General features: G+C 41.0%; 1 protein-coding gene across 7 annotated transcripts in view; it reads right to left on the reverse strand.

Annotated features, from left to right (window-relative positions):
- The window catches only part of PMCA (plasma membrane calcium-transporting ATPase 3), a 485021-nt gene that overhangs the window by 114011 nt on the left and 345299 nt on the right, over positions 1-25711 (reverse strand). For all 7 annotated transcript variants that reach the window (XR_013899883.1, XM_080283982.1, XM_080283980.1 and 4 more), the window contains one exon: positions 17257-17462. Coding sequence is in view for 6 of the 7 variants with exons in the window: in XM_080283982.1 (XP_080140108.1) it covers positions 17257-17462 (206 nt within the window). In the remaining variant the exon portion in view is untranslated. The remainder of the gene's footprint in view (positions 1-17256; positions 17463-25711) is intronic.

The raw sequence follows: 25711 nt of genomic DNA on the forward strand, positions 1-25711 counted from the left end.
ATTTTATGCCAGGCATCTACCATAAAGATGACAGCCTGTTTGATATCAAAACATTTCCAAAACATTTTGATGGTAACTATCTCCCTTGGCATGATGAAAGGTAAGGCCTTATGTGGTGATGAAGCTGATGTGGATGCCACTTTTGCGACTTCTGGAAACTCCATCGCTGCAGGTGGAGTTCCAGTGTGTGGTGTTGAGGCTGCAGGAATTTCTTCATCACTTTCTTGCATTATTTCAGCGACCTCCTCTTGACTGTCTGTTTCCTGTCGTATTTTATCATGGACTGCTTCGTGAAAAAGAAGTTTGACATTTGCAATGATCTCTTAATCTAAGGGCTGAATTTTAGATGTCGTGTTTGGGGGAAGTAAGCACACATTAACACTGGGATGTCTGTCTACCAAAATCTTGGCATGTCCTGGGGCACTGTCCAAAAACAGGGCCACTTTAAAGGCAAGATTGAGCTCTTTACACTTTTCATGAGTTACAGGGACAAAATGATTGTCAAACCAGTCAGTAGAAATGTTCATTGTCAAATATCCTTTTGCGTTGGCATACCACACTACATTTAATTTGTTCGTGTCGTAGTTCTTGTAAGCTCTTGGTTTCTTGGACCTATAAATCACTACTGGTTTCATCTTGTGGGAACCTGTGGCGTTCGTTGCAAGCAAGAAGGTCAGTCTGTCCTTGTTCATTTTTACACCTCCTGCTTGTTTTTCTGGTTTCACAATGTAGGTAGATCTTGGAGACTTTTTCCAAAACAAACTTGTTTCATCTGCATTATACACTTGATGCAGGCTGTATCCCCCTTCTTTAATAATTTCTTCCGCTATGCTTGGGTAAGACACAGCTGCCTCGTAATCAGCGGAAGCTAATTCATCTTGATACTTAGCAAATCTAATGCCACATAGCTTCTTGAACTTTGCCAGCCAACCCTCGGATGCTGTGAAGACTGAGGGATTTTGGACTGCTTTTTTTCTGCAGACAGTATGGTAGAAATTACATGCCTGTTCACGAATATGAAGCCCATCAACAATACCTTGTTCCTTCATGTGTCTGTTAACCCACTTCACCAAAAAATATTCAGTTATTGCATGTAGTCGGTGCTTGTCTGTACTCGAGTGAAGGATGACCGCACATGCATTAGTGTTGTCTGTAAAATATCTCTTTGCCACTGCTATGGACTTCTTCACCTCTTCCTTTTCTTTTTAATGGCTCTTATGGTGCTCTTGGGTATGCCAGTCTCTTTCACAATTTGACACATTTTCTGGCCCTGATCCAACATCTTGATAACTTTCTCTTTGTCCTGCAAAGTGTACTTCTTGAATTTCTTCCCAACTCGGTACTCAAGTTTTGGCCCTTTCTTCACATCTGGCCAGCTAGGTGGTCTGCCACGGTCACCATTCCACCTTTCTGTGTTTCATCAGCCATTATGTGTTCTCAAGTCCTCAGCAAAGATAGGAATCACAGTAAAATACAGACAAAATGCTGCACACATGATGGTGGTTGGCAGAGAAGTGTACCGCACATGATGGTGACTGGCAGAGAAGTGTGAAGAGGTTCGAGAAGACGAGACATGAATTTCACAATACAAATTAAATTTTGTTGAAATTAATTTAGATTAATAAAAAACAATAAAAAAAAATTGAAATTAATTGGCATAAAACTATAGAATACAGTTACAGTATACTTTTATTATAAACAACTCGCCAAATGTGAGATTTCTGTCGCCAAATTAGTGCTGTGTACAATCCCATCCCATCGCCAAAAACGAATTCGCCAAACAAAAACTTGCCAAATGTGAGAGTTCACTATATATATATATATATATATATATATATATAAACACACACACACACACACACACACATACAGTAGTCCCTCATTTATCTGGACATGCAGTACCCGGACGAGTTCATTATCAGGACGTGCAGTATCCAGACGTGTTCAGTATCTGGACACTGGACCTTGGCTCTATTAAACCATTATCTGAATCTTTTTTTTTTTTTTTTTTTTTTTTTTTTTTTTTTTAATGTGACCAACTCTGGGCATAGGCTTCACAGCCTGTTCCCAAGGTGCAGTAGTCCTCGTACATACCGTACACCTCTACATGTCACCACTTCGGCGCTAACACCCACCATCCATACTGAATACATGCTAGGGCTGTCTCATACAGGACTGGTGTATTGGTATTAGTGGGGGTATTTTTGTGACATGTTGACGGTTCTTCCGGTAGATCAGTAAAGTCTGATATTTATGAAATTCAAATCCTTAAACTGTTCCCTGCCCCAGTGGGATTTGAACCCGGGTCTGTTAGGACTGTAGGTCAACTCTCTACTGATTGAGCCACTGCCCCCCTCAATTTTATTATCCAGACGTAAATGTCCCCACGAACTTCGGCTGGCCAACCAACATGTTCAAACATTTGGCATCATGGCTGCTGGGCTCGAGCCGTGAGCAGAAAGTAGGCCATAACCCATATCCAGAGCTAAAATATCTGTCCACCCATGTACTGAATGATCAAAATCATGCGCTCGTCCAATCACTCCCAACGAACCTCCAGCACCCGAGTAATACGACTGTAACCCACAAGCGGTGTCAAAATGTCTGTACGCATCCCCACCAAACGTCCAAAGTCGCATGGCCACCGGGCTAAGTCTTTCCTAACTGACACTGAGATTGTAACACAGACTGTGAGCCACGAGTACAGTACATGTTCGGTGACAGGGGCTGTTTGCCTCTCTACCGAACATCCAAAATCATTCGGTCTCCTGGAGTTGTTTCCTCATGGTCACTGGGCGTCAAACAGACCGCATGCAATAAGTACATGTATGGTAAAAGTGCTTGTCTGCCTCGTTACAGAAGGGTGAAAATCCCGCCCACAACCTTGCTTCTCCCCCTCTCCCATCCATCCTCCATAACCTCCTGGCTCCCCCCTCACTCCCTACCCTCCTCTGTGGTGATAACACAGACTCGGGAGTTTTTAAAGTTTTTTTATTTATTTGACTACTATTGGTCGTATCAAAATTCCGCAAAATCCACTAGAAAGCTCATGAAATTCTGCATCTAGGCATATGCTTAAGTCTTGGAAGATGCAGGTAAAATTTTGCTCTAGGAAGGTGGGAAGTTATGTGAAGGTAAGTTTTACTCCTGAACACTTTATTCTCATTGCATTTCTGTACTTTTACTTATCAGTTTTATGTGTTTTTATTAGCTTATCATATAGCAGAAACACCAGCCAAGATGATGCTATACCATTTACACCAATATAACCAATTTCCGGTCCCATATTTGGCCGTGGAATTTTTGGAGGGCCCCAGGAGCAATCACTTGTCACAGGTAACTGATTTTTACACCGTCTTCAGGTTTTTTGTGGATTTTGTTGTTTCTGCATTGTTTTCTTGATGTTTTGCATTAATATGGATAATCCTATATGTGTTTTGATGCCTAAATATGGCAGATTCACCTGTAAACAGTGCCAAAATTAGGAGAGGTACTGTACATACAGTAGTGTATAGTTTTTTTTCTTTTCATGGTTTTCTTTGGTGTTTAGCTTGACTTTGGATATTCCTATGTGTGTTTTGATGTCAAAATATGCCTGAATGACCAGAAAACACTGCCAAAGTAGGCAGAAGTACTGTACAAATAGATTAGGTATAGGCTGGAGGTTGGGTATAGATAGGGTTTGGGTATTGCTGGGGGGATATTGTTCATTATCCGGACACTGCCACTACCCAGACATGCCTTTGGCTCTAGTACATTGGATAATTGAGGGACTACTGTATAAATTTACTGCCTTTTTCCCTATTTGCCAATATTCTCTCTTCTGGGCCTCATAATTTATGAGCAGATGCCCATCTGTGCATTTTCCTTATGCTTCTGGGTTACCTTACAAGGTTTATTATACACTGATTCTAGGTTATCATGCATAACTGGTACTGAACATGGTGTGTGATAATGGAACTGGGCAATAATGAAAGCACACAACCTATGGAATTCATCCTAACTGGTACAGTACCAGGCATCCCAAATGCAAATTTTCTCTTTTATGACAATTTTGACCCACTAAATATGATAGGTGTCAGAAACACACAGGCATGGGTAGATTAACAGAAACTGATGAGAAGGGCACAGTATGGATAAAAACCATACCACAGGGAGACCTGAAGCTGGCTTGAGGTCAGGGGTTCTGGGGCTAGGGTGGAGAGTTAGCGGTTTCCACCTCCTAGGATTCACTCCTTGAATAAGGACTTATAATTCAATCTCTCAAACTCATCAGAAACCCGCTTAGGTGTGTGATAACAATGTTTCTGAGCCAAAAAATTTGCAACAATGGCAGGAGTGAAGATTTTAATTTTGCAGTGATAAAACAAAAATTGCTACTGTATAACCAAGTGTGCAATAATCAAGGGATGATTGTACTGTATTACTGTATGTGCATACATCATTGATGATATATTCCAACTTTCACCATTTCTTGTGGTTCAGTCCAATTTCCTATCAGTCATAAGACTGACCTCTCTTACCCTCACTTTACCACACCCCAGTAGGCCGGATACTGGATTCAATAAACACTTTGAGGACTTTCCCCGGACAAACTAACGTACATAAGGATACCACCCACTAAATGGAAAAAAAACACACAGACCTTCAAAACCAATCTCGCCTACTGAATCAAACTGGATACTTTCCCACACGCAGGGTGACTCAGAACGCAGATACTAATGCTGCAGTGGCAGTTTGTTCCACCCACTTAGGCTAGTCATGAAGAAGTGCTATGACAATGGTGTGAAATTATGGGACAAGTATGTGTTAACTGGGCATAGTTTTCACTTCTATTACTAGAATATGCTAATCACTCACTGATTTTCCATTATGTGCCTGAAATCCCGGTTCAGGGAGGGACCATCGGACTTACCGGATTATCGGTTTTATCGCATCAGGCTTCCCCCCAACTGATCCAGTATAGAGAGGATCTACTGCATATATCCTGAACAACCAAGGGGATATCATACACCCTAGTCTGACTTGAACACTCACGAAGCACTGAATCAGCCATCATTGTACATATTTTCGTCTACAACACAGAGCAGTTTTCCTTCCACAACATACATGTGTTGCACCTTCAACAATCATTCCATGTTCAACTTGTCAAGCTTTTTCTATGTAATAAAAAGAAAAAAATAATCCAGTCCTTTGTGCATTACTCCAAGTATCTGATAAGCATGTTTCCGATTATTCCATTAACTGGTCTGTCTTATCATCTCATCATCCTTTTTCCAGAGACATTATCTGTATCACTCCACAAACTTACTCTATGATAATTTATGCACTCGCTTCAATGACCTTTACAAGGTAACAGTGACAGTCTTTTCCCACTCCACTTGTGCAAATCTTCTCTTTCTGGTTTCCAGACATTTTTCTTGTAAACAGTCATCTGCTGTCTCTCCGAAACTTTATTATTACAGTACTCCATAAACTACATCAACATCTACTGCTTTTTCATACTTCCAACTTTTATACATTCTTAGAATTCTTTCTTTGTGTGCCACCAACCACAATCATGTTAGCCACTGCTCCTCTCATTTCCCTTCACCAATTTCTCTAAATAAAATTTTCTATCAGGCCCAATATTTTTCTTGCATTAGAGTATTCTTCCTACTCTGCTCCTCATATCTGCCTTTTCCCACATTTAATCCCCTGCATTTTCACACATTTTTCAAACACACCAAATCCAATACTTAGAAGCTATGGGGTATATCCACTGTGGATCCTGATAAAATCTGTCCTTTTATGGCTAGCCTACTTGTGGGAATCCTTTTGCAAGATTTAGCAAAAATCAATTTTCTTCAAGTAGAATAGGTGTGGTAACTGGGAGCCTTAAGTATGCCATTAATGTTTGGTATGATGGTAGGAAATGTTATACCAAATACTGAACTGATGAAGGTTGACATGTCACACAATGATAAGGCTGCAATGGTTTGGAGTCATAATAAGGCAATTAAACCTAAGGCAACATGAACACACGGTTTTGGTGGGCAACTAAATGTTTTTTAATTTCATGACACTATGCACCTGAGATGCTCACATACTTCAATAACACAATGAAGCAGGAGGATTTGTGCAAGCCATATTTTGACCTGAAAACTACAGTTAACCCATTAAGCCAGGAAATGTCTATTTCATTTTATACTTTCCATCACCAGGTAATTTTATTCAGCTCGGGATTGCTTCATATCATTAATAAAGGTTCCAACATGCTTGCCTGCATCAGCCTTGGTTGCCTAATGGCAGCTCTCCATGCTGCTTGATCTCTGACAACCTCCCTATTCAGTCTTTTATTCCTGAGGTCACATTCTACGACCAGGTCACAGGTCTTTTTTTGGTCTGCCTCTCGCAACCCTACCCGACATTCACACCTCTCACCTTCTACCCCCATTTGTCATCCTCCATCCTCTCCACATGCCCAAACCATCTCAATCTTTCTTAGGATGGATTTTCAAACTTGAGAAGTTAACTAAAGCCAAGCCATTATTTACCCAGTGTCCATCTGGTTGTCTCCTTCATTTGATAAAATCAATGGTAGTAGCAACAGTAAAATAAAATGGGCATCACCCAGATTCTAGGGGTTAATTTTTGCATCACAATACTACTAATAAAAATATGGCACAACTTTGGTGACAATGCTAATTTCATCAATCAATTTGTATCATTTTGGTCTGAAAATAAGCTTATGAATGCTGATAGGACAGTTGAACGGATATTAGTGCAGTCAAAATCTCCATTTTCCGTCCATCTGGGAAGACTCATGCTTCTACACTGCTACCACACACAAATGCAATGGCAGCAAAGGATTCACCTTGACAAAGAGACTGTCAAGGAAGGAGGCACTGTAGCTTCATTGTCCCTTATGTTTACACCTAAGGACCATAAGTAGGTTCTGTCACCTGATGGCAGCTATTCATATGAAATGGTCTCCAGCCATTATACTGCTCAATCCCCTACCCCAAGGCTTCCTTAAGTTTTCAAGGTGTCCCTGAATTTTCCTATAACCTCTGCTGACAGCACAAGACAAGGTGTGATGATGCAGAACAAGTTATTAGCTTCATCAAGCCTGATACCCCTGGACCTATTCTGCATTCTCCACTCAGAGGGACCTATTATGCATGTTCCTATGAGGGCTGAGTCACTGGGTGGAAGAGCAAGTCAGGGGCCACGTATGAGGGATATCTGTTGGAATGCCTCCATGATCTTCTGATGAGCAAAAAGGGTGTGTAACTATACAAAATTCTGCTTTTTTTGTTTCCAGCCACATGCACTAAAATTCTTAATGTGAGCCACAGTTGCTAGGGTTTTGTGAGCACAAAAAAATGTCCTGCTGGAGATGTCATTAGAATGGGAATCAACAAGAACAGTTTATATCAGTACTGGTATAATCATCAAAAACATGGCTGATAATTAGCACAGTATCAGAAAATATTAAACTGTAAGTTATTAGTGAACCAAGCATTACTGATAAAACTTGTTTATAAAATAAATGAAACTATCAGTATGTAGTTTTATGTGTGTACTGTACTCATCACTCATAAAAAATATAAAAATATATTAATTAGTACAATCTTTAAGACTTACACATGGTGTTTTCCTGGTTAAACCTATATAAGGACTACATGATCAAAATTTCAGATTTCGTAAGTAACTAAACTCAACACTGTGGGCCTGAGGGATAGCCAAAGGAGGATACTACCTGAGACAGACTGTACTACTTTTAGAATACATTAACACTGTTAAGCTGTACTGTACTTTACTTTAAATCAATCAATGACTGTGATGTGGTAGGTGGGGATGCTCACCATCCACTCACTTGATGTAAGCCTGATCTCGGGTGCCTGCCCTTTCCTCTCTTCCTTCCTTCTTTCCATCCTTCCTCTTCTTTGTTTCCTTCTTCCTTTCCACCCTTCCTCTTTTGTCTTTGTTTCCTTCAATCATTCCTCTTCCTTCTGTCTATGGGTGACTCTATACTGAGTGACAAGCCAAATGGCTTCCTGTACACCAGGAAGTCATTTACTGAGATGGGTGGTAACCATTTAACCAAATTATGGCACCTGGTGGTTTAGTGGGCAATTAAGGTAACCATATAACCAAATTATGGCACTTGGTGGTTTAGTGGACACTTAAGGGGGCTCCAATCAGATTGAGCCAGTGCAGGTTTATATCCAAGGGATGGTTGGAGTTTATTGTTCACGTAATGCCACTCTGGGTTGAGTGAGGTTGGTCACTCTCATCTTAACCCTATCAGGTTCCTGGGCCGGGCAAATTATGTCTGTGACAGAGTCAGCCACTCACTCTGACCCACATCTTCGCCGCCCAATATTTTACTTTGATCGCTCTGTGGAAATACACTTTTCATGATAGAACGCTGGTTTTGGTGTCATTTTAAAGCTGAATAGTTGTACTTTATCATAGTAATTTTTAAAAAGGAGAACACCGAAAATAAAATGTCAAAATGATGAGTTGAAGTTAGGCGAAAAGCAAAAATTTTATACCTTGCCGTTGAAAAGTATTCCATAAAAAATAATGAGTAAAGATATGGAAATTTGGTTTAAATCAGGGTAAAATACAATAAATTACCTTTACAATGATATACATTAATGGTAATTTTTGCATTTCATTGTGCAGTAAAGCAAAAGGAAAGAGATGCACAATTTTATTTTAGTCTCGGCCGCACATTCGCTTCGCGATGTTTTTCTTTGGTCGGTCAGTGTAAATACATTTTTTAAGACAGGATGCTGGTTGTGGTGTTATTTTGAAGCTGAATAGTTGTACTTTATCATAGTATGTTCATAAAAGGAAAACAAAGAAAATAAAATGTCAAAGTGACGAGTTGAAGAGTGGCAAAAAACAAAAATTTTATAACTTGCTGTAGAAAAATATTCACCAAGAATAAAGTTATAAAGAAACAAAGCCATGAGTCAGACCAGCTGTGCAGTACCGCCACACATAGAGCAACCATTCTGTGACATCATGCTTGTGCCTCTTTGTCATGATGCGTAAATGCGATTTATGGTGAATATTTTACAAAAGATTCTTAAAATGATGATTAAAATCGTCATCCAAATCTCTGAGGTTGGATTTGAAATGACGATCGAAATACTCATTTGAATCTCAAAGGGTTATATGTCAGGACCAACTTGCCTAGCCCCGGGCTTCTACGCTCGTTTTCGTTTTTAAAGGCTCCAACATGCTTGCATGTGTCGGCCTTGGTCACCTAATGGCGGCTCTCCACGCTGCACAATCCATTGCAGCCTCCCTGTTCAGTCCCTTAACCCTAAGGTCACACTTAATGACCTCGTCCCATGTCTTTCTCGGTCTACCCCCCATAACCCCACCCCCATTATTAACACTTCTCACCTTCCTCACCCAATTATCATCCCCCATCCTCTCCACATGTCCAAACCATCTCAATCTACCCCTCCTCATCACAACACCAATACACTCCAGTCCCATCCTACCTCTCAACTCTTCCATCGTAAACCCAGCCCCTCCAGGCCTTGGACGCAGGGACGCACTGCACATCCACCTAATCATTGTCATTTCTGTACGTCTAAGCCGGCGAATATCTTCCTCCTTCACTGCCCAGGTCTCACTACCATACAGCATTACTGTCATTTCTGTACGTCTAAGCCGGCGAATATCTTCCTCCTTCACTGCCCAGGTCTCACTACCATACAGCATTACACTCCTAACACATGCTGCATACAAAGACCCCTTAGCACGTAGGGAGAGTCCTCTCAATGTCAGGAGAGGCAAGAGCTCCCTGAACTTCTTCCAACCACTTCTCACCCTAGCCACAGAGCTAGCTCCAGCCCCACCTCCAGCACACAACATGTCTCCCAAATAACAAAACTCTCCCACACACTCAAGAGACTCACCAGCAAGTTCAATCCCTTCACGTCTGACAATCTCCACCTGCTCACCCCGACACGCCGTACACATAAAATCAGCATTATCTCGCAGTCCACCTCCTCATGGGAAAACACTGGATTAGATGATGAATGAATGAATGAAAGAACTCTGAGCCCTTTTCTGCTAATTTTATTCTTATAAAAATCACCTATCTGTTTTAAAGACATTTACTTTACACTGTTTCTATTTACACAATGTGATGACTAACAGAACCCAAAGCAATTTTTATGTAGTATAAAATCAACAACATACAGTTGGCCCTCCACATTCGCGGAACCAACTTTCGTGGGGTTTGAAGATTCGCGGATTGCCCCTCTGTGGAGCCAAGATTCTGTTCGCGGCCACATTGTGTAGCAGTGCAGACACTCGCGGGTCATTTTGCGCCAAAACAGGCCAGCACCAAACCACTGAGCTCCTGCACTCCTCTGTCTCCCCCTCAGTCTGTGTCCCACCACTGTCGCGGTTGTTTTGCTCTATGCTGCCATGCCAAACTTCCTGTAATTTCATTTTTGTGCCCAGTAACTGTGCTCTCACTTTTTTTATACAGTTAGTCTGTTACTGTTTGTGATATTTTATGCTGCTTTCAGGTCCCAGATATGGTTTATTAGGTACAGAATGTGCACACTTGTTCACAAGGGGTGATTTGCAGCTGTAATGGCATTTACGGGGGGCACACCAAACATACGCGGAAAATCCACGTTTGTGGGGGTCTGTGTCCCCTAACCCCAACGAATGTGGAAGGCCAACTATGGAGTCTAACACACAACACAGCCAAACACCAGTTTGTCAAGGTTATTTGGGCAAGTTTTTGGAGTCGGCAGCTGTGAGACACATGACTCATGTCATCATGACGTCATTCTCCTCCTCCTCCTCAGTTCAGAACACTTGTCTGAACATTTCTAACTAATATGTTTTTAATGCAATCAACCCCTTCACCACAATACAATGATGCATTTTCATTTGTTCTTGCTATCTCCAGACAATTTTATTAAACTCAGGAACAATGTCTCATAATGAAGAGGTTACTGAAGGCTATACCTAACCCTTCCAGTCTGACAAGTCCATCCTGGGGGGAATAAAATCTTCCAGACAATAAGATACAAAATAAGTCATCAGAATAAAGACTGAAATCTACTGATACAGTTTTGGTGCAGTACTCCTCTTCAACACTCTCCACATGCACTACATAAATCAGAAAATGATTTGTGCTCATTCTACCAGCAGGCCCACACCTGGCGGTTATGGGATTGCAGTATCAAAGATTACAGTGTAGCTAAGTGACTTATATGTACTAGGAGGGAAAATGACTTAAAATGTTGGTGCCGTGTGGGCTGTTCGAATTTATGGTGATGGAGTACCTTGTGGCCCTGGGACTCCTTACTATGTTGCCCAAAGGAAGTGCTGTAAGACATCATTATATGTCACCTTTTCCCACATCCATATTTTGCTGTGTAGTTCACAGTTCCTTGCAGAAAAAATTGCCTATCAATATCCACTGTAGTAGTAGTAGTAGTAGTAGTTGTTCCCTAGGCAGTCTGGCCAAAGAGCCCCGAGTCCCTTAGGAAGGCCATGGCCGAGACCGAGCTTTCCCACAAAGCTCTCAAAGAGTGTATGTTGTGTTGTTGGCGTAGGTGATTGTGTGCAATGCAGTCTTCCATAATGTGCTTAACAGAAAGGGGTGCTGTGTTGCATCCTGGACAGGCATCAGCGACGGAGTCATCCAGCCTCTTCTGGTAGCTTAAGAGAGCTGGATGGTGCCCACATCTCAGTCTGGCCAGGTGGACCCTGTCCTCATGAGGAAGATAGGATTCAGAAGGGTGGATGTCAGGAGGCTGTGCATGCAGCTGTGTGTTGTCTTTAAGTGACTGAATGGAGCAGCGAGTGATCTGAGTGTGGATATGCTTCTGGAAGTTGGTCTGAGGTGGGCGAGGGGGGAGAGATGACAGTATCTGTGTATGGTATCGTGTGCTGGGTGTTGTTTTGATGTTCCTTGGTGTGGGTGGATGTGCTGTCATGTACTGTAGTGGATGTTGTGGGTTTGTGGAGGCTGCAGCAAGAAACTGGGTGCCTCTCATGTCTAGGTGATCCTTGACTTTGAGGACTTTGGTTTCTTGATGTACGTGATCTGTGGGTGTAGTAGCTGTGCAGCCTGTGATTATTTTTAAGGCCTTGTTCTGTATGGTCTGTAGAGTGTTGTAGTGTGTTTTGGTGAGGTTAGAAGCCCAGGCAGGGCTTGCATAATTCATCACTGAACGTATGTATTGTTTGTATACTGTGGTGGTGGTTTCTTTGTTGTGTCCGAATGTTGTATGGGCAAGTGACCTCAAGGCATTGAGTCTTGGTGTTATTTTATTTTTAATGTTTGTGATGTGTTGTTTAAATGACATTGATGTATTGTATGTTACACCAAGGATTTTGTGTGTGTGTGTGTCTGTGGTGGGGGAGTGTTGTTTATGGTGAGGTGTGGAATGTGACTGTGTTCTGCTGTACAGTTTGTGAGAAGAGTCACTGTAGATTTGGCTGGGGCTATTTTGAGCCTTTTTGTGGTGAACCATTCGTGTAGTGTGTTGAGGTAAGGTTGAATGATGTGTGCAGCTGTGTTTGCATTTTGGTGCGTACATGTAAGTGTTATATCATCTGCATAGGAAGCTATGTGTATCTGTGGTGTGTGGGGTGTGGGTACGTCGTGCATGTATAGGTTAAAGAGTGTAGAGGACAAAAACGATCCTTGGGGGACGCCATTTGTGAAGTTTCTGATGTTAGAAGACTGACCGGCAAATGTTACGTGTGCACATCTGCCAGTATCCACTGTTATCTCTAATGCTAAATTGCCAGTTCCCCAATTTCCAGTACCAGTTGTAAAGAAAAAGTTATGACATTTCAGAAAACGCTCCTGATTTATAACAAAGACTTACTGTACTAGTGAAATGCGTAAAAGTGAGGGCTGTATGTCTTGAGGACGGGCTCAAGCATACAGGGTCCTAACGTACATTATTTAACAAAGTGGAGTTAAAACACCATTCTCTTTGACTGTTTGCTATGTCAAAACAAATTCCTCACTTGTATGTTGTGACAGTCCTGTCATAAGCCTCCTCCTTTAATCCCTTCACTGCAATGGTTTCTTTTTTTACATTATCTCTGCTACTGTCAAATGATTTTTATTAAATATTGGGGAGACCTCTCCTTGTAAGGGAACTGAGTTTTTTTTTTTTTTTTTTTTTTTTTTTTTTTTAAATGCAAGAAAGAATGAACCAAAGGCCAGGAGCCTGCAAATCATTCCTTCAAAGAAAAAAAACAAAAACAATACAAAAGTGAGCCAAATTCAAGATCTGTTCAATTCGAGATGTCTGGACACACAGTGTTTGAAAACTGGAAATCATAGGAAGTAGGAAATACAGACAGAGGGAGACAGTTCCAGAGTTAACCTGTTGCATAAATGAAGGACTGGGAGTAACAGTTAACTATTGAATCAGAGAGTTGGACAGAAAACGGATGAGAGTTTGTTGCCAGATGGGTGTTATGCACCCGTCGTAGAGGTGGAGGAACGCAAGCAGACAGTTCAGAGGAGCAGTGACCATTGAAGTAGTGACAGGAAAGAGATAAAGATGCAACAGTGCAGCAAAGAGACAGAGGTTGAAGGGAGCCAGTAAGAGGAGGAGAGTTAATGAGAGAAAAAGCCTATGACTCCACCCTATTGAGAAGAGCTGTATGTGGGGAGCCTCCCCACACGAGAGTTGTACTCTACACAGGGGCGAATAAAACCCGTGTATAAAGTCAACAATTGTGCAGGGGTAAAGAAGGTGCAGAGTTGGCTTGGCACACCCAATCTCTTGGATGCAGATTTTACAACAGATGCAATATGATCTTTCCAAGATAAGTACCAAGTGAATGAAACCCCATGCATGTTCAAAGATGATGCAGGATTGAGCTGGATATTATTAAACATTAGTGGGTATTCCTGTGGAAGACTGTGTCGGGTTGAAAAGTGTAAAAACAGAGTTTTTGATGCATTAAAAACAAGATTATTTTTACCCCAGTCAGAGATACAAGCCAAGTGTGCCATAGCCTCATCCCTTGTTTGTTGAAGTAACTGCTGAGATGGACGTTGCGGGAACCGAATGGAAAAGTGAAGGGTGGAATCATCAGCGTATGAGTGGATGGGGTAAAAAGTACAGCTCAGGTCATTGATGAATAAAAGGAAGAGAATTGGTGATAGGACAGAGCCCCGAGGAACACCACTGTTGACAGATCTAGAAGAAGAACGATGGCCATCTACAGTACAACTGCAGCTATAGAACGATCAGAAAGGAAGCTCTAGATGAAGGCACAAATAGAAGGATAGAAACCGTTAGAGGGCAGTTTGGAAATTACAGATTTATGCCAGACTAGATCGAAAGCCATTGAGATGTCAAGTGCAATGACAAAGCTTTCGCCAAAGTCCCGAAAGGAGGATGACCAGGAGTCTGAAAGGTAGGTGAGAAGATCGCCAGTGGAGCGTCCCTGACGGAACCCATACTGACAATCAGAAAAAAGGTTGTGTGAGGAAAGATGTTTTAAAATTTTTCTGTTAAGAATAGACTCGAAAACTTTTGAGACACAGGATGTCAAAGCAATTGGACGATAGTTAGAGGGCTGAGAATGGTCACCCTTCTTTGGGGCTGGTTGAATGAAAGCAAACTTCCAGCAAGAAGGAAAGGTACAAGTTGACAGACAAAAGCGAAAGAGTTTACCTAGGCAGGGTGTAAGCACAGAAGCACAGTTCTTGAGGATAACAGGAGGGACTCCATCAGGCCCATACGCCTTGTTAGTATTAAGGCCAGTGATGGCAGAAAATACATCAACTGAAGAAATTTTAACGTCAGCCATGAGGAAGTCAGAGGGGGGAAGTGATGGAGGGACAGCACCGGAATCGTCTAAGGTGGAACTGTAGGAGAAAGTCTGTGCAAAGAGATCTGCTTTATCAGCAGAAGAAATAGCTACAGAACCATCAGAGTAGAAAAGAGGAGGTAAAGTTGTTAGAAAGGTTTTGGCAAGGTGCTAGAAGGAGCAGGAAGAATTCGAGTTGGAGAGTTGACAGCATTTAGTACAGACAAAATTATTTTTACCAGAGCGAAGAACAGACCTAGCACGATTCCGGGCAGAAACAGAAACAAGATGTGATTCAAGGGTGGACTGGCTCTGGTACCTTTTGTAGGCCCTTTCCTTGTTACAGACATCATTAGAACATGCATGATTAAACCAAGGCTTTCTTGCATTAGTCAAAGGATATGAGAAAGGAATGTATGCTTCCATGCCTGAAAGAATAACCTCTGTAATGCGCAATGCATGCTCAGATGGCTCCCAGCCATGGAAGCAATAATCATTCCAGGGAAAATCAAAGAAGTACTGTCTGAGGGCCTCCCAATCCACAGCTCCAAAGTGCCACTGTCTACATTTCTTTGGAGGGTCCATAGGTTGTACCAGAGCGATAGGACAGCTCAAGGTAACAGGGTTGTGATCAGAGGAGCCCAGTGGAGAGAAAAGATTAACAGTGTAAACAGAAGGATTAGTTGTTAGGAAGAGGTCAAGTATGTTGGAGCTCTCTCCAAGGCGGTAAGGGATATGGGTAGGGTGCAGTTCAAGCTGCTCTAGGTCATTAGGGATAGAAAAGATGTAGGCTTGTTCACCAGGTGGATCAGTGAAAGGAGAGGAGAGCCAAAGGTAGTGGTGAACATTGAAGTCTCCCAGAATGGAGATTTCTGAGAAAGGAGAAATGGATAGAATGTGTTCCATCGTAGAAGTAAGATATTCGAAGAATTTTTCATAGTTAGTAGAGTTAGGGGATAAGTAAAAAGCGCAGACACATTCAGTAAGAGAATGACAGGAAAGCCGAAGCCAAAGAGTAGAGAATTCAGAAGAATCAAGTTCAGGAACACGAGAGCAAGATAAGTCATTGTGAACATATACAGGCATACTCCACTTTAACGATCTAATTGGTTAGGTAAAACCCCATCGTTAGGCAGGGTATCGTATATCGGGGTACTTATAACACGTATTTCAATGCAGACCGTTTACTAGCCTTGGGTTTCCCCCCAAACCAAGTCCAAAACCCACCCAGATGAGCTCAAAAACAGGTTTAAAGGCAATCAAAATGGCCTAACAGCCATCAAGGAAGCTAACCTAAGCCTAACACCAGTAAGTAACTCACCTAAACCTAGAAATATAATCTGAATATCGTCAAATATATGTCTGGATTATATCAAGCTTAGTAAACTGTACCCCAAAATGACAATGTTCACCCCACCTGTGGCTAAAGCACATTAACTGAAATCTAAAAGCAGTTTATAAATCAACCTAAACACACAATTTTGTCTAAAATATCATCAAAATTGATAAGAAATATCAAAACCCATCATTAAACCGGGGTTTGGCCATCATTAGGAGGGGTATGGTGCACTTTCTACCCCCATCGTTAAGCCGGGGTATCGCATCTAGGGGTATCGTTTATCAAGGTATTACTGTACACAACAGCCACCTTTGGCTTTGAAATGAATATAGAGAAAGTAGGAGGATACAGAAAAGGGTTTGCTGTCAGTTGCCTCAGACAGATGGGTCTCTGTCAGGAAGAGAAGGTGAGGTTTAGAGGGGGAGAGGATGTGCTCAACAGAGAGGAGGTGCTCAACAGAGAGAAAGTTTGAGGAAAGTTTGCGAATGTTGCAGAAATGAAGAAGATGTGAGTCAGACAGTGGTTCCAGGCGGCTCACTGAGTCATCACTGGGAGAGGAGCGGATGGTGGGAGAATTTATTGTCCCCTCTCCCCCTGGGGACTCTAAGGTCTGGTTATTGTGTGCCACAGGTTTCTCCTAAATCTGATCAAATACTGCCTGATGGTACTAAGGATATAATGTAAAACAATCATCATACTGAAGGGGTAAGGTGCTAACCAAATGACTTGGAAAAAGAAATATCAAGGATATTTGAGTTACAACTTGTAAGAGTAGAGGAGTCCTATGAAAAGACTTTTCTCTTATTTGCATTACACTGTAATTATGTGAAATGATATTTCATTATCCTGGTGAGGCTATGTAATATTATGGATTTTGTACTATCAGATGGATTAATTTATTTTACAGTAAACTGTAAGAGGTAATGGAAAAGTAACCCCATCAGTGAGTCTGTCTTCATCCTGGATGAAGAACTTATTATAGAGGAAAGTAACCATGGCCAGTTATAGGATAATCACTGCCAAAAAAAAATAATAACACAGACCTACTCCACCAGAAATAAATAATATTCAGCAATAATTATACTTACTTTTTCATGACAATTTCTGAGGCACCTTTTGTGAAGACGCGGTATCCCCCATCCTTGGGAATAACCGTGGACATAGACTTGCGAGCTGAGTTGAAGGTGTAGACACGATGGAAGGACTCCTCTGACACTTCGTCCCTGATGGCCTGGTAACTCTTGCCCAGGTCCAGCACAAACCCCAGCAGTGCACACTCTGTCTTGTTCCCCACCTGCACCAAACCAAGAAGGCTTTATTATAATCTGTTCTTGTAATTTCAGGAAGTTTCATAACACTGTTTGGCCTACTACAACTTACTGTCCCATGCTACCACGATCAGCAATGCACACCCTATCTTGTTCCCCACCTGCACTGAAACTTACCACCATCCTAGTGCAAAATTTTGCCAGCACCTTCCAAGAGTTAAGCATATGTCTAAATGCAAAATTTCATGAGCTTTCTCGTGGTCACTTCAGAATTTCGATAAGACCAATTGTAGATGAATATATCGCAAAAAAATTAAAAAACTCATGTGTCAGTGTCATCATGAAGGAGGATTAGGACTAAGGGAGTGAGAGGGGAGCCAGAGGGTATGGAGGAGAGCCAGGAGGGTATGGAGGAAAGATGGGATGGGGGGAAGAAGCGAAGCTGTGGGCAGGATTTTCCCCCTTCTGTCACGAAGCGGACAAGTGCTTTTATCATATACAGTAATCACTCTAATATCCGGATGCCCAATATCCGAACATCCCCACTAACCGGACATAATCGTCCCGGGATCCAATATTCCCAAAAAGGTCCTAACCCCCCCCCCCCCAAAAAAAAAACTCATTTCACTCTTTAATGTCCTTTATTGGTGTGAATAGGGTGTTAGGAGCTATGCATGTGCAGTAGGAGGGTGTTTTTCTGAGTTAGGCTAGGTTAGGGTCCATAAGTACCAGTCCAGGAGCCAGTCACCAGAATGTTTAATATTGTATGAACCTACTTCTAAACCCTCATTTTATGCTTCTTTTGCATTTATTTCAGTCATTTATGTGCCTTATTGGTGTGATTTGGGTCTTAAATAGGTGCTATGCATGTCCAGAGGGAGTTGTATAGGTGTTTCTCTGAGTTAGGGTCCATAAGTACAAGTCCATACGCTGGGGCCCAATATCCGGACAGGACCACTATCCGGACCTGCCTATGGCTCTATTACGTCGGATATTTGAGTGATTACTGTACTTACTCATGGCTTGCGGTCTGTTAGACGCCGAGTGGCCACGAGGAAACACACCTCACGGTGACTGAGGGACTTTGGACATTCGGTAGAGAAGCAGACGGCCACTGTCATCGTAAACGTACTTGTGGCTTGTGGTATGTGTTACAATCTCAGGGGCAGTTAGGAAAGACTTAGCCCGGTGGCCGTGCGACTTTGGACATTGGATGGGAATGTGTACAGACATTTTGACACCGCTTGTGGGTTACAGCCATAGTACTCGGGTGCTGGAGGTTCGTTGGGAGTGATCGGACAAGGTCACGACTTTGGTCATTCAGTACAGGAGCAGGCGGATATTTTGGCTCTGGATGTAGGTTACGACAAACTTCCCGGTCACGATTCAAGCCCAGGAGTCACAATACCGAATGTTTGATCATGTCAGCTGGCCGGCCGAAGTTCTCGGAGACTTTGATGCCCGGATAATAGCAGGTAAATTCAGATAATGGTTTAATAAAGCCATGGTCCAGCATCCAGATAATGAACTGGATACGCATGTCTGGATAAATGAGGGACTACTGTGTAAATAATTTATATACATATATATAATTATATACATATATATATATATATATATATATATATAAGTGGTAGGTGGGGGCACTCACCATCCACTCACTCAATGTAGTGCTGCTCTCGGGTGTCTGCCCTGTCCTCTCCTCCATCCTTCTTTCCTTCCATCTTCTTCTATCTTTCTTTCCTTCATTCTTTTCTCGTCCTTCTGCCTACGGGTGACTTTACACTCCCTCTTCTGTCTCTCATTCCTTCATTCTTTCCTCTTTCTTCTGCCTATGGGTGACTCTACACTGAGTGACAAGCCAAATGGTTTCCTGTACACCAGGAAACTATTTACTATGCTGGGTGGTAACCATATAACCAAATTTTGGCGCCTGGTGGTTTGGTGGGTAATTATTGTGCTCCAATCGGATTGAGCCAGTGAAGGTTTATATCCAAGGGATGGTTGGGGTTTATTGCTCACGTAATGCCACTCAGGGATGAGTGAGGTTGGTCACTCTCATCTTAAATGTCAGGACCAACTGCCTAGCCCCAGACTCCTACGCTCCTCATGGGGCAACGTAGGATTGGATGATGGATGGATGGATGGATGAATATATATATATATATATATATATATATATATATATATACACTGCACAATGCGTATATAATTTATATATATATATATATATATATATATATATATATATATACACACACAATGCGTATATAATTTATATATATATATATATATATATATATATATATATATATATATATATATATATAAAGATAAACATCAACGTAATCAGGAACATCTTTAATAAACTGGTGACATTTCGATAACTCGTTTGTCATTTTCAAACCTATAGAAAATAAATATAAAATCAAAGTAAACACCATATCTATGATAAAAATACAAAACTAAAGTAAAAAACCAAAGTAAAACACCATGTCTGATAAAATTACAAGTGAAGAATTATTATAAGATGAGGAAATAAATCTTCCTTAGCTAACGTTGGTGGGATGCAACTAATTGCAAGGAAAAAAAAAAATAAATAAATAATACATAAGCCAAACCTTAAAAACAGAGAAGGGGCGTGGAACAGTCATGTGTGCCCAGTGTGGGCTGTAGGTGGTGAGTGAGGAGTGATTCAGCCAGGATGCGTGTCACCTCGTCACGACAAGCGTGAACAACAGAAACATCAGATTCACTTATGGGGTGGCCTAAGGCTTCACAGCAATTTTGGATGGCAGAGAAAGGTGGCTTAGCCATACGTAGAACGGTTCTATATGACCGTCTCCGATGTTCTGCAATTCTTACTCGTAATTGCCTCTTAGTCTGTCCAATATAAGACGCATTACAGCGACTACATTTATAATTATAGGCAACAGAGGATTGCAGAGCATCAGGGATTCAGTCTTTATGTTTGAACCATTGTCCGATAGTGTTGCTGGGTTTGAAAATTATTCTAAGACATACTTGAGGGTAAAATTCCCTAACTAAACTTGATATATTATTACGTATGGAAAAACTTTTTGGACCTAAAAATGGCGAGATACAATACACAGGTGATTTGTTTGCTGTGAGTTTAGGGGTAGGTGGGTTATGAACCTTATTTAGTTGTCTTCCCATATGCGTCTTATATTGGACAGACTCAGAGGCAATTACGAGTAAGAATTGCAGAACATCGGGGTCGGTCATATAGAACCAGTCTACGTATGGCTAAGCCACCTTTCTCTGCCATCCGAAATTGCTGTGAAGCCTTAGGCCACCCCATAAGTGAATCTGATGTTTCTGTTGTTCACGCTTGTCGTGACGAGGTAACACGCATCCTGGCTGAATCACTCCTCACTCACCACCTACAGCCCACACTGGGCACACATGACTGTTCCACGCCCCTTCTCTGTTTTTAAGGTTTGGCTTATGTATTATTTATTTTTTTATTTTTTTTCCTTGCAATTAGTTGCATCCCACCAACGTTAGCTAAGGATGATTTATTTCCTCATCTTATAATAATTCTTCACTTGTAATTTTATCAGACATGGTGTTTTACTTTGTTTTTTTACTTTAGTTTTGTATTTTTATCATAGATATGGTGTTTACTTTGATTTTATTGTATTTTCTATAGGTTTGAAAATGACAAACGAGTAGTTGAAACGTCACCAATTTATTAATGATGTTCCTGATTACGCTGGTGTTTATCTTCATATTGAGACTATGCTTCACCCATGGTGAATCTATTGCATCTATATATATATATATACATATATATACATATATATATATATATATATATATATATATATATATATATATATATATATATATATATATATATATATATATATATATATATATATATATATATATATATATATATATATATATATATATATATATATATATATATATATATATATATATATATATATATATATTATATACTTATACTATATATATATATATATATATATATATATATATATATTCACGCGAACTTTTTTCATGTGATTTCGGTTATCCACGAATTTTTCATACAATAATTAAAACAAAATTATAGTATTCAAATAAATATTTTTAATATACAAGAGAAATAAATAAAATATAAAAATGCCTACCTGCTGCCCATGTGCATACATATATGTATGTATGTGTGTGTGTGTGTGTGTGTGTGTGTGGGAGGTCGGTCTACCACGCACCACACAGTCAGTTTGAATCTGATGGTCGAACCATGCGTGACTCGCGAATCGTTATTTGTGGCTTATTTTTCTGCCTTCCAGTGATTGCTTGCCTAATCTGCCAACATGGGGCCTAAGGTAGTGTTAGTGATGCATGTGGTAACATACCAAAATGGACTAGTGAAGTGATGTTGCTGACAGAGAAAGTTAAAGTGTTGGACAGACTTAAGGGAGGAATGTCGGCGACAATTCTCCGTCAGGATGATTCCCCGTCATTTATTTACATACCAGTTTATTTAGCAAGTACAGTACACTAGTTTTTTACTTATGTGAGTTATAAAATCCCCCAGAAAATTAGTTATTAAAGTATTAATTAATCAATAATAAGTATATTTATAGAATGACAAGAAATCGTCCATGTTTTGATGGTGAACTGACTTCGTGGTGAATTGTCTTCTAACCGTGTGTTTGCGGTGAGTCAACTGTTCCTACAATAAAGAAGGCAGAACGTAGCATCCGGGAGGCAGTGAGGGCTAATGCACCAGACTGTGTTGAAGTGTCTCCACCTACGCCTGTGAACTGGCTCGGAACCGTATGTTTGGGGTGAATGAGTCAACTGTTTGGACAATAAAGAAGGCAGAATGCAGCATATGGGATAATGGGAGGCAGTGAGGGCTTGTGCACCAGACTGCTGAAGTGTCTCCACCTACGCCTGTGTTTGTCAGGTTTCAGTGTTAAATTTCTTACATTTTTGTTGTTTTTCATACTTTATGCTAGTTTATAAGGTGTATGTAGTGCATAAACAGTATTATTCAGATGTAATATACTTAGTAGACATGTGTAATTATGTGCACACAAGGGCAGAACATATACGCGAATTTACCACATATGCGAAGGGTCTGGGAACATAACCCTCGCGTGAATTAAGGGCTTACCTGTATATATATATATATATATACACATACAGGTACGGTATATATATACTGTACATATACTATATATACAGTCAGTGGTGGGCAACGCAAACGAAGAAGGACCTTGCGCAAGCGCAATGCGCAATCCACAGTTCACTACTTCGCGCAAGTGCAAGTGCGCAATCTGACAAATATTTAGCTTGTGCAATGTCGCAAAAGGCAAGCGCAAACCATTTGCATATATTTGTGGGAATTACTGTAAAATAATGAGATGCTTAAATAAAATAGTATACTTACTTTTATTTATTATTATTATTTTCTATTATTTGTAATTTGCGCAAGTGTGCAATCCAATATTTAGCTTGCGCAATGTCACTAAGTGACAGCGCAAATCATTTGCCTATATTTGTGGGAATTACTATAAAATATTGAGATATTTAAATAAATTAGCATACTTTTATTTATTATTATTCTATCTATCTACAGTATCTATTGCCAGACGCCTTAATCCCGTAAGGGGTGGCCACTGGCCACAAACAAGCAACAAATCACTTCCATGTCACCCTGTCCCCTGCCATTTCACTGCCCTGCTCCAAGCTCACACCCCTCTCTCTCTCATATACTTCTCCACTCCATCCCTCCATCTTATCCTTGGCCTCCCCCTCCCTCTTCCTCCCTCCACCTCACTCACATACACTCTCCTCATTAGTCTCTCACTCTCCATCCTCTCCATATGACCAAACCACCTCAGTGTGTGTTTCTCATGAGTCCTAACGCTTCCTATCACATCCTCATCCACACCACAACGATCCTTCACTTCCTCACTTGTCAGTCTGTTTCTCCATGTAACTCCACATGCTCCTCTCAAATAACTCGTTTATTTCCACAGTTCTCACTCTAGACTTCTATCCCTCCAACTAGGTCAAAGCTTCACTTTCATACATTAGAGCTGGTATCACAATACTGTCATGTAGTAACTTTTTCACTCGTGGAAGTTCAGAGGAGTTAGCGGGCTGCGAAGCGAAGCGACAGGGAAATGTGATGTTGCCAGTTTTACTTTTATCTGCATTTTCGGAAGAAGTTTTATTTAATAATTCAATTTAGATATACAATAGCATGTGTAATTCCTTACAAAAATCATTAAAACATTATTTAAATCAAATATCCACAGCCTAATACATTATTAAGCCGTGGATGTTCGATTTAAATATGTTTTAATTATTTTTGTAAGGAACTGCATATGCTACTCTTAATAAATAATATATCTTTAATTTATTATTATTTACTAATAATAATAATTTAAAAATATTAAAATATATTATCTCTGTTGAAGCATTTTAAGAAATGCTACTACCCTTCGTCCCTCCCGCCTCCCCCAGAACCCTTGCAACCCGCCCGAGCCTCCCTCACCCCATGTCCAGACATACAGGAAGTTCCTAAGACCAGGTGTCTCTTGGATTGTGCAGTGTGCAGTCTACAGGACAGGTGCGCAAGGCAGGTGTGCAAGCGAAAATTTAGTTGTGCAAGTGCAACTAAGTTTGCCCTTGCACACCTGTCTTTTCATGTGTGCAAGCGCATTATTGTGCATGGTCTCGTCCGGTGCGCAATGCGCAAACAATATTCACCGAAGCGCAATGGTGTGCAATTGCGCTTTGTGCAAGTGTTTGCGCACTTACCCAGCATCCAGTACGGTATTTTTGTCAGACAGTACTGCCGTACTAGATTAAATCCGTACTGGACAAACAACAGACCTCATGGGAAAAATTAATAATGTCAGACAAGCCTTGAAAAAGTCCCCCCTGAATTCAAATTAACTATGTTTTGACACAACTAAGATTTTACCAACCTTTAAAGTGAGTGGCGATGGGCTTGGGAGGAATGGGAGAGGGGTATCCGAGGCTGTAAAAGGTCCTACTGACCCCCTGAAGCAGGGCCTTCAGGATCTTAAGGAGGCCTCTCTGCCTCAACCTTCCTCATAAATCCCTCATAGTCACACACTGACATCGTTGTTTTTGTCATCAGGGGAAAGTGCAATAATGTAATGTGACTGGTGCACGACATGAGTCACGAGGAAGGTGTACTGGACTGGCACGGCAGTACTAGGGAAACGTTCCTCAGTGTTTGTCATCTTCCCATGCCAGGGCGGGTAATAGTACTGGATGCAGAACGTCAGTACTAGAGAAGAACTCTTCGGATTTGGCCTACTTTGCGCAGCCGATCAGCACTAGCCCAACAAATCCGTACTACAGTAACGAATTATTTTTTTGCTGACCGTACTGGACAAGAATAGTACTGGACAAATGCGTACTGGATGCGAGGGTATTGTATGTATACATATATACTGTATATATATATATATATATATACAGTATATATATATATATATTCTGTTCTCGTCTAACAAGGTTAATTGCTTCCACACCCTTAACATGTTAGAGAAATTTCGTGTTACAGAGACTCTTGAAACCCTCTATTTCCTTCCCCACCCCTGCCCAATGTCCAATTTTTCCGCCTTATGGTGTAAAATTTCTTTATATCCCCCAAATTAAACCTCCTAGAAAGCATTTACCTTATGGGAGGATAAGAGGAGATATCCTATGCCAGAGGGAGCAGGCAGAGTGGGGAGGCAAGCGGAAGCAGGGAGTGTCCTGATTGGCTGGGTAGTTCAAAAGCGAGAATGCTGAAGCGTGATTGGCTGGAAGGCAGATGACGCCCACTGGCATGGCAACGCTCCTATGATTCATCTCATCACTGCCCACCCGGTTCAAATAATCTCAACTAATGCGAGTTTAAACAGCGCGTTTTCATTTTAACACGAGCAAACATTTAAGAAGATATGTTTAACTAACAAGGGTTTCTCGATTTAATGCGACTTTACACATACTTGATGTTTTCAAATTAGCCGCGGGTGCCTTGGAGAGTCCCTAGCTGATAGACCGTCTCGGGGATGGTTTAATTTATTCAGTTGAGAAAAAATATATATATATTGTATCTCTTTCATTATCGTAAATTAAGTCTTTACATATCAGGACAACAGAGCAAGGAACAGGAGCGGTGGGAGGTGGGGGAGCAGGGTGAGGAAGGACAGCAGCAAATGACGAGTGATGCATAGATGAAGTGATGCTGTGTGTTGTTTTT

This window comes from Coenobita brevimanus, chromosome 99, assembly GCF_032717465.1.
Source record: "Coenobita brevimanus isolate Jiangsu-jjx chromosome 99, ASM3271746v2, whole genome shotgun sequence".
Classification (NCBI taxonomy): Eukaryota; Metazoa; Arthropoda; class Malacostraca; order Decapoda; family Coenobitidae; genus Coenobita; species Coenobita brevimanus.